Below are 14,906 nucleotides of genomic sequence, written 5' to 3'. Positions count from 1 at the left end.
TCTTCCTGCAGATTGTGTCCAAAGGGAAGCTTGTCTCCAGTGGACAGAAGACCGTTCCTGTTGGCCAGGATGAGAGTAAGTGAGAGATCTATCAGAGAAGTACCACACTTGGCCAAGCTGATAATGCTTGGTGGGCCTAATCTGTGTAGTCTGGTGTGTCTTTCAAGAATGAGGAGATGGCCACAAACTTTAGTAGCACCCAGGACATGGTATGAGAGTGTTGAACCAATTGGAGACACCACCGTGCCTGGTGGACCATCACCAAGCAATCCTAGCACAGTCACGTTCGACTTCAAAAGAGGAAACTTTCAAAATGTATTAACCACTCGGCTTTCATTACCCAGCTGTCTGTCTCCGCATCTGGTTCAGCACCTCAGATCGGGCCCAATCTGAACTGGGGGCCTTCCACCACGACCCCTAGTTTGATTCAGATGTGAAACCATAATTCAGATGTGAAACCATAATGCAGTTACCACAAGTGGGAGACTCTCACCTACACCATCTGCTTCCCCTGCGAACCGCGTGCTTCATGAGGGTTGCATGCAACTAACTTTTACCCACTGAAATGAATGGACCTAAGTTAGTCATAGCCCTTGATTGCAATGGATGTAAAAGTTAATTGAATACAACCCTTAGGGTTTAAAGCCCAGATTAAACAGGTGATTGCCTGGCTACCGTCCTCCCCTGTTTTTGACAGCCCCAACATTCAGGATTTGTCAGGAGTCAATGCACATCCGATGTGTGTGCATGCACGCACACGCACACACATACATATCCTGGGCACAACTTCTCGACGCTGAGCAGATTTAAATCTCTTGAATGACATGAATTTCATTCTAAAGTGCTTGTTGGCATAAGAGCCACAGTCAGTGTCTTCCAAGTAAGGCGAATTACCGTAGTGGACTGATAGACAGACCTAACGAGATGGAAGCAGAATTTTGTTTTTTTTTAAAAAAGAACTTGCTGTGTAGTGCAGAATGGAATTTGTTATCGGCAATAAATCAGTTATTAAGTAGAAGACATGAGGGCTAGAATACTTCTGCAATGCACAGGTGGGCTGGCTGCGTTTTGGGGTGGGTCTTCTTGATTTTCTTTGCTTTACCACCATCTAGCAAAAGGGATGTTGTTTTCTCATGTTGTAACACATGAATGCTCTCTCTCTAACCCCCCCTTCCCATCACCCTCCCTTTCCCCTGATCCAGCTCTGAAAGGCACCTTCTCCCTCACCTTGTCTACCAGCTCTGACCTGGCACCCACAGTCAGGCTGCTGCTGTACACTGTGTTTCTGGATGGCGAGGTGGCGGCCGACATGGATCAGTTCGAGATACAGAAGTGCTTCAAACATAAGGTTGGTAAGGAAGCAAGTGGGGCAGGGTGAGACCCTGCGTCCTGCAAATCTTCAGATCCTTTTTGCTGTTCACAATACCGTACTCGCTCTTTCTCCGCCATCCTCTGTGACATTCTTGCCCTGATGCTGCCTGTTATCCACTCTCGTCGCCGCAGGTTTCCTAGCTGACCATTCCTGTTTTGTTCGCATCCTTCCACAGGTGGCTTTGGACTTCTCTGCAGAAGAGGAGCTTCCAGGATCAAAAGTTGATCTGCAATTAGAGGCTGCCCCCGGTGCACTGTGCGCTCTCCGTGCTGTGGACAAGAGTGTCCTCCTGTTGGAAAATGAAACGCTGACACCAGATAAAGTAAGGAAGCTCATCCTTCTCAGTTATTATTATCATTAGTTTATTACTTTTTATTAAATTTGTCAGTCACATTATCTTGCCCAGGGCAACCCAAAGCAACTCACAACCAAACAAACAGACAGCAAACTCCACATAGATGCATTGGGGCTGCTTAATTAAATCAGTGTTCCTTCCCTATGCCCTATTCTTTTCTCTTCATTTTCAGGCTGACACATAGGAGCCATCTGCTAGGGGCTGAGGCAACTATGCCCAATAAAATTTTCACCCAATTCAGTGGTACCTCGACTTACAAATGCTTCGACTTCTGAAGGTTTCGACTTACGAAGTCGACAACCCTGGAAGTCTTTTCGCCGCATGCGTGTTTTGCACCTGCGCAGAAATGGCGCGCACGGTCCGTGCATGTGCAGAAGCACAAAATCGCGCTTCGCGCATGCGCAGAATGGGCGCTTCAACATCCGAAAACCTCGACTTACGAAGAGCGCCGCGGAACGAATCGCTTCGTAAGTCGAGGTACCACTGTAATTTTTTTGAGGGGGCCAGCCCTCCCCCAAGTTGATGGGCATTGATTCAAATGGTGTGCGTGCGCACCACCATGTCATGTGATCGATTCTGCGGGGCAGGGCTCCCCCTCCTGCCCCCAATATTTTATTCAAGTTGGCACTCCTGGACTGACTGATGGATAGTTGGTTTCATTATTTAGCTTCTGCCTTTTTCCTTCCATGTCACGAGCCACAGCAGAGGCCTTGGTTATGAATCTCAGCAGCCCTTCTGCCTTTGTAGCACTTTAGCAACCCTTCCTTCCATCCCTCCATCAATTCCTCGCCACGTCCCATCTTTCCATGCTTTCGTTATCTTTAAGGCCTTCCTTGATACAGTCCATGCTAAGAACCTCCCATTTTTTAAAATTGCATTACCCATGATATACTGTGGTGTGTAGCTTGACAGCACTGTCAGGGAGTGGGCAGAGGAGGAATGGTGGACACGGCCTCCCCAGCCTGACCCTTCCAGAGAAGAAGACAGTTCAGAATCAGAACAGGGCTTCGAGGAAGATCACAGCTCAGAGGCAGATGAGGGGAAAAGCTGGGAAATAATGGGAGAGGAGGAAGAAGAAGACCAGAGGGGGAACAGCTGAAGGACTCAGTGTCTTTAGAAAGCATTCCTGACCCCCCTTCCCAGAACATGACGGGCCTTGAAAGTAGGAGAGCAGAGGGCATGTCCCAGCACCCGTAGAGATAACTCATGAGGAAGTGAGAGGGGGTGGAGATTCACTCGGAGCAACACCATTATTCCAAGAGGTCACATTCCCAAGCCACTCTCAGTGAATATTGAATAAAAGCAGATGGTAAGGACTTTCTCTTGTCTTGTCCATTTCTGGCAACCTGCCGTGGGGGGTTGGTTTCCTCTGCTGCCTGACAAGCACATTATTAAGAAGGGAGATACAGTGTTGTATTCCATGCAGTGCGGTGCCTGAGCGGCGCAATTGCATTTACAAATGAAATGCTGATTCGCAGTGGCGTAGCGTGGGTTTCCAGCTCCCGGGGCGGTGCAGAGGGGGGTGGGTGGGAGGGAAACGGATGGAGTACGTCTGCGCATTCAACTGCTTAAAGCATCCGCATCACCCAGGAGATCGCAGCCATAGAGTCATTCCGTTGTCTGGAGATGTAACTTCCTAGTTTGCATGGAGAAGCCGTTTGCAATGGAGCCCAAGGACGGAAGCACGTGGCTATATTGAGGCAGCACCGTGTGTTGGAATTTTGCGCCCCAAACAAATTTTGCACCCAGGGCAACTGGCCCTGTGGCCTCCCTTTTGTCAGCAGACAAAAAGGGGCTTCCGTGTGGCCTGGGGCTCAACCTGTATGATTCAGCTTTATTGACACTGAATGCAGTTACATGTTTCCTCCCTTCCAACTCTCTGCTTTCAGGTGTTCGGGTTTTTTAGTCACGACCACATATATTTAACTTCTGGAAGAGGATTTCCCTATCGCTTGGAAGACTTTGACCCATATCCTTGCCTGCCTCCTCCGGCTCCCAGCCAAAAACAAAAGAGGGCCCTGAAGGTAGCCCCTTGGTATCAGAGTGAGGCCGATGTTTTTAGCTTGTTCAAGGTGAGTAGAATTTGCCCCCGAGTTTAGCTTCTCCGAAAGGTGCCTTGCTCATTTCCATGAGATGCATCTTACAGACCCTCCCAGTGCCCCTATTTTCCAGGGATGGCCCAGATTTAAAGAAACCACGTCTGATGGGTGGCCCATTGAAATCTGCTCTAGGAAAATGGGCAGGACTTCCTCCCCCCATTCAAACATAAAATATAATAATAAATTGTAGAATTCTCTGAATTTACGGACTTCCATCCTCCCCTCCCTGGAGTCCTCTTATAAACATTTCCACTGCATATCCTATCTTCCTCCCAATTCTCATACTACTCTATTTAAATCCATAGTTCTTTTCACATTGAAAGTTGTTATTTCAATCGTGCTAATGTTTTTAATTGTTTACAGTGTTCTCTCAAATATACAGTGGTACCTCCGGTTGCGGACGGGATCTGTTCAGGAGCTCCGGTCAGATCCTGAGCTTTCTGCAACCGGAGGTGCCTGTTCTGCGCATGCATGAGGCGTGGTAGAGCATTTCTGCGCATGCGCGTGTGGTAAAACCCGGAAAAATACTTCTGGGTTTACCGCATGCGTATCCCGAAGGAACGTAACCGGAGGTGAATGTAAGTAGAGGTAGCACTGTATTACAAACGTTTCCCAATCTTTATTGAAGTTTTTATCGTCCTGGTCCCTGATTTTTCCAATCATTTTGGCCACCTCTGCAGTCCATCAGTTTTGTTGTTCACTCTTCTTTTGTAGGTATTTTGTCTTTTTTCCATCTTTGGGCTAGGAGTATTTGGGCTGCCGTCGTCGCGTACATAAAAAGTCTTTTGTACTCCCTTTGTATCTCTGCACCTACAATTCCTAATAAAAAGGTTTCTGGGTTTTTTTTTAAAAAAAATGAAGGTTTTTTAATGAAGGTTTAATGAATGGGAGCCAGTGTGGTGTAGTGGTTAAGAGCAGTAGTCTCGTAATCTGGTGAACCGGGTTCGCTTCCCTGCGCCTCCACATGCAGCTGCTGGGTGACCTTGAGCTAGTCACACTTCTCTGAAGTCTCTCAGCCTCTCTCACCTCACAGAGTGCTTGTTGTGGGGGAGGAAGGGAAAGGAGATTGTTAGCCACTTTGAGACTCCTTCGGGTGGTGATAAAGTGGAATATCAAATCCAAACTCTTCTTCTTCAAACTCTTCTTATCGTAAACATCTTTTCCAACTCATTATATATCATTTCTCAATATGCTTTTATCTCCTTACAAGTCCACCACATATGATAAAAGGTGCCCTCTTTTTCTTTGCATTTCCAACACATATTTGAAGTATTCTTAATTATACATCTTTGCTAATTTACTGGGAGTCAAATACTCACACCTCACTTTTCCGCTCTCCTGGTTTTCCACAGCTTATGCGACTGAAAGTTTTCACCAACATGGACGTTAAAAAGCCTGTTTCCTGCGACCTGCCAGTAACAAGACGTTTGAAAAGTGGCCTTGAAACAGGTGAGAATCACAGTCATTTGCCTGTTTTGCTGCTGGAAAGTCCCCAAGTAGAGAAATCAGTTTTTCTTGTTTCTGCCTTTCAAGGCTTTTATCCCCACTGATCCTAAATCGCCTCATGACACCCCATCTCTTGAGTAAACGATTTCGTTGCTGGGTGCAGTGCATTGGATGAGACCTGGTAGCATCGCTGTATCACTGCCATCACAATCTCTCTCAGAAATTTGGCCACACTGCTGCGGATTCATCTTTACTGATGGACTTGGCATCTTTTTCGCCTATCCCCAGGCCTGTCCACAACTGTTCAGCACGAGAATGTGATTTCCCAGACGCCTCAGGCTGTTGATTCCACAGAAACCAAGAAGGAAGAGAAAGCTAAACCCAGGACACACTTCCCAGAGACCTGGGTCTGGGATTTAGTACCAGTGAAGTAAGTGAACCTTGCTAGGGAAGGACAATAACCGCTGAGATGATACTGGGATATCAGTAGCAGAGGTGGGGGTGAGGTGAACCCTTTGAGATCCAAGCTCTTCTTCAATGTAAGGATCAGACAGAATCATTTCCCACAGATCCCTGGCTGGACTAGCCGGCTTTCTCATAGCCTGGAGCCTGGTTTTCCCTTGGAAATGTAACTTCAGCCTTCAGAAAAACCAAAGCATAGTTTTCTTGTCACTGAGGGAGTGACCTCTCTTCCTGTTCTTCAGCGAGGAGGGGAAAGCAACTCATTCGGTCACCGCTCCGGACACGATCACCGAGTGGAACGCCGATGCCTTCTGTGTGGCTGACATTGGCTTCGGACTCGCCCAGCAAGCCAAGTTCCGAGTCTTCAAGCCGTTTTTTGTGGATCTGAGCCTGCCGTATTCTGTGGTCCGTGGGGAGACCTTGCTGCTAAAGTCCACTGTCTTCAATTACATGAAGGAATGTATCCAGGTTAGTGTCCACTGAGAACAAGCAAACAAGCTTCCCTTATATGTGTACCCAGAAAGAAAGGGATGGGAGGAACCCCACAAGATAGAGATGGAGGCTGGGAGGCTGGACCTCACCAGGGCCTTGTCCTCCCTACACCTGCACTCACCTGTCTCTCCCAAGGGACAGGTCAGTACTTTTCCCTCCTCCCCCCACCGCTCAGTGTTGGGGGGCAGCTTGCATTTCTTGCTGTGGATGAAGAAGCAGAAGCTCCACTTTGGATGTGGACAACAGAAAGCGCAAGGCAGCCCCATTCCTTTCATGGCAGAAGAGGTCCATAGAGCACATTCCCTCCCTGCCCCCCAGTCCTGGGAACCTGCAGTTTTCCTCCCACAGCAACCCCTGAGTGTGCTTTAAATGTGTGGTGTGTGCACAGCCCCATAGGCAACACAGCCTTATTGCTGCAAGAGACCAGAAGAGGCCAGATCTGCTGCCAAGGCCTAGGGATGCCCATCTGCTGGCCCCTTCATCTTCCCCACAGCCGCAATTCAGGCCACCAGGTGAAGAGCTTCATGAGGGGCTCACAGCCATGAGGGATTTGTGTGAGGAAGCCAAACCAACCACTCGTAATCCCAAGAGTTTCTGTAACTGGCTTAGAGGTCTTCCTATAAACTTTGTTGAGTGAATAAATCTTGCAAGTCTGACCTGATGCTAATATGGTGCCCCCAAAGCACGAGGAGACCCCACTCACCAAGGTCTTACTGGGAGCAGTCTACGCCCTACTCAACTTCCTGCTGTGGGTCACCCCTAGGCATGGAGGTCTGGCTCTCGCTCTTGGCATAGGCCCACCTCCTGCCCTGCCCATGCCTCTTCCCTGAATGCTTGCCCCTTGCCTTGGACTCACTGCGCTGCCTGCTTCACGAGGGTCATTTTGCTGCATCTCCCAGGTGAGAGTGAAGCTGCTGGAGTCGCAAGAGGTGGATGTGAAGCCATGCCCAGCCTGCCAGTTCAGCACCTGCCTCTGCGCTGAGGAAGCCCACACCTTCTCCTGGAATGTGACGGCGACTCAGCTGGGTGAGGTTGAGGCGCCTGAGCAGGTGGGAGGAGGCTTGTGGTGTTGAGACTGCCAATGGCATCTCTCTTTCTTCCCCAAAGACTTTGTCATCTGAGGACACTCGGCAGAACCAATGGATTCTTCTGTTTGGAAGTCAATCGGGCATTAAGTGGAATATTGAAAATAATAACAATGCCCCCTGCTGCATGTGCTACGGGTTTGTTTCCTCCCCAGCCAAGATGGTGTCCCTCCCCAATTTCTGCTAATGGCAGCTGTGCATCAGGGCACATTTGGGGACTGGGCTATGAAGGAGAGGTTGGGGGGTCCATCTCCATTCAAGAACCCCCTATGCTCCCACCTCTGTCCCTTACATCCGTCTGCAGACTGAAAGCACGGTGGGCATGTTGGCTGATGTGGGGCTGGACTGGTGCTCTGGCCCCCAAGCAGCCTCTTTCCCTCCCCCCGAGCTCTTGGCACTCATCATGGGTCTATGCCAATTTTGCCTTCCTTTAGGGCACGTCAAACTCTCCGTCACCGCCGAGGCAGAGGAGACGCATGAGCTGTGTGGCAATAAGATCTCCACCACGCCTGCACGAGGCCAGTCAGACACAATAGTCAAAACCCTGCTGGTCAAGGTCAGTGCCTACGTGGCCTTCAGCACCTGTGTCCAACTTTGGCTCACCGCTGTCAAGTGCCAGCAACTCATTCAGAACTCTGGGTCTCCCCTAAACAGGTGTTTTTTTTGGGGGGGGGGAATTGTATTCATTGGGTGCTGGGCAGAAGAGGGCTTTTGGATTTTTGCACAACCTCCCTGTTTCCATGTCTAAGGTGATGTCAGCCAGGGGCTGTGCTCAGTTGGAAGGCCTGGCAATTGCGAGAACTCTTACACGGAGCAAGGAAAAGGCAGAGATGGTAGAAGGAGATTATTCCCCTGAGAGAGCAGCCCCACTCACCATCCTGACTCTCTTTTCCTCCCACAGCCAGAAGGCGTCCTGGAAGAAGAGACCCACAATGTCTTCCTCTGCTCTTCAGGTGTGCTTAGGCTGCATCCCTTGCTCAGGGCAGCTTGGCTTGTGATGGGGCCCCAGAGAACGCAAGTTGGAAAGAAGATGAAGTATTGCTCTGGTTGTCATTGGGCTGGAGACGTGTCCCTTCCCTAGGGCAGTAGCAGGATGCAGAAGAGACCAAAGACACACACTCTGTCTCTCTGCTTGCTAAGGAGAGTAGGGATGGGATGGAGAGGGGGTGGAAAGGCAGCTGAGAGAACCGAGTGGCTAAAAACAGACTCACTGAGCTACCGGTAGCAAGCTCCTAGTCCCACTCCTAGTACAACTACAGATTATGACAACTTGGTTAGTGTATTCAACTGCATTAATTCCTGTTCTTCATCTCCTTTCAGGGGACCCAGTTCTGGATGAGGTTTCTCTAAAGCTGCCTGAAGCTGTTGTGGAGGGCTCTGGCCGAGCCACCGTCTCCTGCATTGGTGAGGAAATTTGCCCCCACATTTCTTCCCCATCTCTGGCCACATGAGAGATCTGGAGAGGAGACTTTTCTTCCCACTACATCATAATGCAAGCTACCTGTAAGGGGGACTCCCTACAGGGAGCCAGCCCCCATTATCCTAACGTCCAGCTCATCAAATACAGAGAGCACCAGTGGTTCTGAAGCAGCCAGAGGGGGAGGAAGGGACTCAGAGGGGGAGAGAAATCAGAGTGAGGAACAATGGGAAAGCTCGGGGGCGGAGGGATGCAAGCAGACGCTTGGGGAACCAACTGCTGAGGGAGGAAACTGAAAGGGCATTGCTCCTTCTGGCGCCAGAAATGAGGAGAGCACCGCAACGCAGGTCAAGGGGGCGGCGTTTTGGGGTGCCCAGTCTACTTTGCTGGCGTAGGAACAGAAGTACGCCATTGCCGGATTCTGATTCGGGATGAGAGGTCATGTTTTAAGCTGTCTCTACACTGTAAATAGATAGCACAATAAACTTCTTTGAAGACAAACTGGACTTAGGCGGAGTTACTCTAGAGTAGCCACGACGACCTTCTGACACTACCAAATTGTGCAATTCTGGCTGCCATTGATTCCTCTCCTCATATGGTCCACAGAGCAGGAGAAAACAAGCTTGCTCCATCTTCCATGTGACAGCTCTTTAAGGATCTGAAGATGACACCATACCTCCTCTCAGTCTTCTAAACATACCCAACTCCCACAACCTTTCCTCAAAAGACTTGGTTTCCAGATGATGATGGTGGTGGTAATAATAACAATCTTTTCAACATCTAGGGGACATTATGGGCACATCACTACAAAATATAGGCAGTTTTGTTCAGATGCCCCTGGGCTGCGGTGAGCAGAACTTGATGAAGTTTGTTCCTAATATTCACATACTCCGGTACTTGGAGAAGACCAACCAGGCAACCCCCACCCTCAAAGAGGAAGTAATAAAGTACACACAGAGTGGTGAGTAGGTCCTCTCTTCTCCTCGGAATGTGGCTTAAGCCAGGTGTTCATTGGCAAGAACTGTGCGAATAGTCTGGAAGATCACTGGCAGATTGAGAAGGGAAGTGGAGGAGACTGTTGTGAATTTGTTCATGCAAATTGAAGGTGCTCTTGGGAAGACATTGAAAGCCTTGGAGAAAGGAATTTCAATTTTACCTGTAGGACAGGCACCCCCCAAACTGCGGCCCCTCCAGATGTTTTGGCCTACAACTCCCATGATCCCTAGCTAACAGGACCAGTGGTCGAGGAAGATGGGAATTGTAGTCCAAAACATCTGGAGGGCAGAAGTTTGGGGATCCCTGCTGTAGGATGTGTTCATGATTGTTCTTCATAGATCCAAAAGTGTTTGCTGGGAGTGGAGATTTCATGGCGAATTGGCCCTCACAATCTGTTGTGTTTTTTGTGATTCTTTTCACCATTTGATAGGTACTGAAGTAGTCCTATAATTTCTGCAGCCCACAACCACTTTACACCTTGGCCCACTGTTTGTGTATACATATTTTATTGAAAGAATTTCAATTATAAAGAGGTAAAGTGATACAGACAAAAGAAAAACAAGGAAAGAGAAAAAGGGGGAAATGTGTAGCTGCTAGGTGCAGCTTTTGAGCTCCAGTTTGTTAAACATTGCTTTTGTTGCAAGAAGGAGTGAACAACACTCTGCACAGATGCAGCTTGTATAGTCATAACCATGATGGCTGCGTAATGTGAACTGGTGTTCTTATTGCAGATGTTAATATTATGCAGCTTGAAGCAACTGGATGAATAAAAAACTGACTCCTCTTGGAATAAATATTGTCCAGGCCCATAAATACGATTCAAAGTTTTATGAGCAGAACCTGTTCCAGACAGGTACAAAAACAAATAATGCTACCTCTAAGTAGTTGAATAGCATCATGTGCATGTCCAGTACAGGATTATCTTCCTACTGAATTGAAATAACTCAAAACAGACCTAAAATCAGATGTCTCTCTCTCCCCACAGCCTCTATTACTGCCTGGAGCTGTTTTCTCTTCATGAGCCCTATGTAGTATAAACAGCCAAATATAACCAGCCAAATCTTTCACTGCAAACGTCTCATAGACACTTAATACATTCATTCATATCTGGCCTCATTCATTCATATCGGGTGGAATTGTAAATCAATTAAGAAATATTGGGAAAATATTTATATAGAGTTAAAGAAAATTCTGAAATACTCTTTTTTTAAAATAATAATAATCCAGAATTGTTCTTGTTCGGGATATTAAGTGAGGAGATTAGGGAAGGGGACAAGTGTTTAATTATGTATGCAACCACATCCGCTAGACTTCTCATAGCAAAGAGTTGGAAAAGTGTACAAATTCCAAAGATGGAGGATTGGCAAATCAAATTAATAAGATATCAAAATATGGCAAGGAAAATAGGAGAAATCAAAGGGATATCTGAACACAAAGTCGATAAAGATTTGGAAAAATTCAATGATTATAAGAAGAAATTCGTGGAAAACGCCAACCTCTTAGCAGACAGGTGACGGGTTCAAGCAATATAAATAATCAAGATATAAAATATCCAAAAAGGTATACAAAAATTCTTTTGGGAAACCCATGTCGAAATAGAGGATAGGCTGGAAGTCACACAGGAGAGGGGTGGGTGGGGGTGTAGGGTGAAGGGTGAGAGGGAACTAATTATCTTGATTTGTTTGGTAGCTTTTTCTTTGTATTTTGTTGTATTATTATTTGTATATTTATTACCAATGTTGTTTTGGAAGTATATTTATTTTTATTTCTTTATTTCTTTTTTCTGTTGTATTATGAAAATTCAAAATAAAAATGTTTCTTTTAAAAAAAAGACACTTAATGCAGGGTTTGCCCTAACAAAACCTGATGGAGCCTTGCCTGGTGCGGCGCATGATGTATTTTCGGCACTGGAAGAATACATCTTTCTATTTTATTTTCCCAGGCCTTTATAGATGCTGAGCTGCCTATGTAACTGGTTTATGATCATCTTTCCACTGCTGCAGTCTTACATTGTTTTCTGTGCTGATTGTTGTTTTGTTTTAACTTCGTCGACCACTTAGTCAGGTGGTTTTTTTTTAAATAACCCCCCCCCCTGTAAATCCCTTAAATATATAAGCAGGTACAACAAACAGGGTCCCTCCCAGCATTGCCAGCACTACTTTTTCCTTCTCTCCTGCCAGGGTATCAGCGCCAGCTGCTCTACAAGCGCGATAACGGCTCTTACAGTGCCTTTGGGATGCGTGATGCTGAGGGGAATACTTGGTGAGTTAGCGGCAGAGCTAGAACCAGCCAGCCCAAGCTGTCAGGGTGGGCATTCAGGCTGAGCAATTTGCTATCATGAGCAATTGGAGAAGGAGGTGATACAATCAACCCTGCAGCCTGCGATCTGCCAGCCCTTGTTCCCAGTCAGCAATTTTTTTGGGTCCCAGGGTGCTGTTGCTTGTAAAAGAGGCACAAGCCTACAATCACTTGGTGTTGGGTGGGTGGTGGTCTTGGGCGTCCCTTTAGAGGCAAAATCAAACTACTACTACTTCTGGAATCAGGTGGAATGGGAATTAAAATTGAGGTTTAGTGTAGCATTTTATTGCACAGCATTGCCTAACCTTATGACCAACATGTTTCCATTATTAGTCATACCTCGGGTTAAGTACGCTTCAGGTTGAGTACTTTCAAGTTAAGTACTCCACGGACCCATCTGGAACGGATTAATCCACTTTCCATTACTTTCAATGAGAAAGTTCGCTTCAGATTAAGTACGCTTCAGGTTAAGTACGGACTTCAGGAACCAATTAAGTACTTATCCCGAGGTACCACTGTACATTGATTATTGCCTTCATTTTATGGATCAATGGTCTCATTAGACAGTAAAATTCGTGTTAAAGTGCTGATTTAGGGGGTGTTTTTCATCGTCTGGAATGTTTTAATCCACTTTCCGTTACTTTCAATGGGAAAGTTTGCTTCAGGTTAGGTACACTTCAGGTTAAGTACGGACTTCAGGAACCAATTAAGTACTTAACCTGAGGTACCACTGTATTATTATTATTTATTATTATTATTATTATTATTATTATTATTATTATTATTACATTTCTATACCACTTTATATTTTAAAGGAAAACATCTCCAAGCACTTTACAATACATTAACACATGAAACAAAACAATCCGGAATAAAACAATTTCAAGCTTCAAGGAAACTATTTCAGATCCTTCTCTAAGTGACATTTTTTTACCTATTTACATTGATTTACCTATTTAATTTAAGACAGTGCCATGCTGGAAGGAAGTCCCCATGCAACATCGGTTAGTAGCTTTCTCCTTACGGTTTCTGTCACTTTTGTTGTTTTCTGTTCAGTGCTGCAGGAGAAAAGCTGAGATGAAAAATAGTGGGGAATGACCACTTGTGTTTCAGAGGCTGAGTTGCCCCTCGTTTTTAAATTTATTCTTGCTTCAATCCCACAGGCTGACGGCTGCTGTGATTAAGGGTTTTGGCCATGCCAAGACTTATGTCTATGTTGATGAGAAGCATATTCAGGATTCTGTGCACTGGTTGGGGCAGCACCAACTTCCCAGTGGCTGCTTTGAGAGTGTGGGAAGGGTCTTCAACAATGCCATAAAGGTACCTTCACTGAGCATTCATTTGCTTGCAGGGAGGTTATACAACATTGGTTCAAGCAATTGTTATCCCACACTCCCCAATGTATTTTCCTGTTACTTTCCTGATCATAAAGGTATCGTGAAATAATATTGGGGGAAACTGGGTATTAAGAGTGCTAACATGAATCATATACCCCAGTTTCCCAGTGGCCCTTCAAAGTACACTTCACGCAGAGTTTATAGAAAAATAAAATACACAAACAGAAATTGACTTGGCTAAAATACACCACCAAGAGTTTAAAGACCAACCTAGCATGAAACCCCTGACTAACAGTATACCGTTTAAAGTATACGGAAGGAAAACAAAAGGTTGGCTTTCTCTAACAGAAAAACAAACTGACTTGGAAGAGACTTTAAACTAAAGATAAACGTTCTCTCTCCCAGAAACTTTACATACCCACATTCCAACCACTCCAAACCTCCCACCATACTCCCACACAACTCCTACACAAAATGCTTTCCAACAGAGCCTTATATACATGGAGTAGAGCAGGCATCCCCAAACTTCGGCCCTCCAGATGTTTTAGCCTACAATTCCCATCATCCCTGACCACTGGTCCTGTTAGCTAGGGATCATGGGAGTTGTAGGCCAAAACATCTGAAGGGCCGCAGTTTGGGGATGCCTGGAGTAGAGCCCACGCCTGTGAGCAATTAAACAGAAATTACCGGCACCTGTTTTTCTTAAACAGACAGTATTGACATTAGACCAGCTCAAAAGCAACTTTGATTATTCAAGAAACCCAACAAAAAGGTCCAATTTGGGGAGAGGTGGGGAGCAGCTTTGCTGTCTCGAATCTAATTCAATCACACAACTTCCCTTTTCTTTTATGTAATGGAATCCCACTCAAAACAGGGGGAGTTTGGAAGCACCCTGACTTTTCTCTTGTGTTCCCCCTGACATCCTTAGGGTGGCGTGGATGATGGGATTTCGCTGACAGCTTATGTTGCTGCCTCACTGCTGGAGCTCAACATGAAGGAGAATGTAAGTCCTTCCTTAGGCTTTCCACAAGTTTTTGTGACCTCCCCATCAATCCTTGCCACCTGTACAACTCTGACACTCAGGGCAGAACTACCAGCTCAGTATTTGCCAAACAACATGTGTGCAAGGGCAGGAGGAAATTATAAAGGGAAAAGGAGTAGTCAGGCAGAACAGAGAGTTGCTTAACCCTCCCCAACTTTTTTGATTACATATTACAGTGGTGCCTTGACTTACGAATTTAATCCATTCCGAAGGCACCTTCGTAGGTCGAAAAATTCGTACGTTGAAAAGCGCCATTGGAAACGCGATTTCCCATAGGAATGTATTGGAAAGGGAAAAATTCGTAAGTCGAAGCAAGCCCATCTAAAAATTCGTAAGTCGAAAAAACCCTATCTAAAACCGCCACGGTTTCTGTTCGGATGTCGGAAAAATTGTAAGCGCGCGGCCATTTGCCCCATTCGTAAGTCGAAAAAAATCAGTTGTCGAGTCGTTCGTAAGTCGAGGTACCACTGTATTTCATAGTTTATATATTATATCTACCCATATT

General features: G+C 46.2%; 1 protein-coding gene across 1 annotated transcript in view; it reads left to right on the top strand.

Moving 5' to 3' along the window:
* LOC118097939 (alpha-2-macroglobulin-like protein 1) overlaps positions 1 to 14,906 on the top strand; it is a 61,574-nt gene that overhangs the window by 30,335 nt on the left and 16,333 nt on the right. The window contains exons 14-28 of the mRNA XM_060268973.1: positions 12 to 75; positions 1,203 to 1,348; positions 1,548 to 1,694; positions 3,617 to 3,799; positions 5,179 to 5,275; positions 5,561 to 5,702; positions 5,977 to 6,202; positions 7,126 to 7,252; positions 7,746 to 7,867; positions 8,213 to 8,264; positions 8,632 to 8,715; positions 9,513 to 9,689; positions 11,905 to 11,986; positions 13,186 to 13,342; positions 14,288 to 14,362. Coding sequence (XP_060124956.1) covers positions 12 to 75; positions 1,203 to 1,348; positions 1,548 to 1,694; positions 3,617 to 3,799; positions 5,179 to 5,275; positions 5,561 to 5,702; positions 5,977 to 6,202; positions 7,126 to 7,252; positions 7,746 to 7,867; positions 8,213 to 8,264; positions 8,632 to 8,715; positions 9,513 to 9,689; positions 11,905 to 11,986; positions 13,186 to 13,342; positions 14,288 to 14,362 — 1,881 coding nt within the window. The remainder of the gene's footprint in view (positions 1 to 11; positions 76 to 1,202; positions 1,349 to 1,547; positions 1,695 to 3,616; positions 3,800 to 5,178; positions 5,276 to 5,560; positions 5,703 to 5,976; positions 6,203 to 7,125; positions 7,253 to 7,745; positions 7,868 to 8,212; positions 8,265 to 8,631; positions 8,716 to 9,512; positions 9,690 to 11,904; positions 11,987 to 13,185; positions 13,343 to 14,287; positions 14,363 to 14,906) is intronic.

Source organism: Zootoca vivipara, chromosome 16, assembly GCF_963506605.1.
Source record: "Zootoca vivipara chromosome 16, rZooViv1.1, whole genome shotgun sequence".
NCBI classification, from domain to species: Eukaryota; Metazoa; Chordata; class Lepidosauria; order Squamata; family Lacertidae; genus Zootoca; species Zootoca vivipara.
Note: the sequence above shows the minus strand (reverse complement) of the source record. Positions and strands in the feature narration are given on the sequence as shown.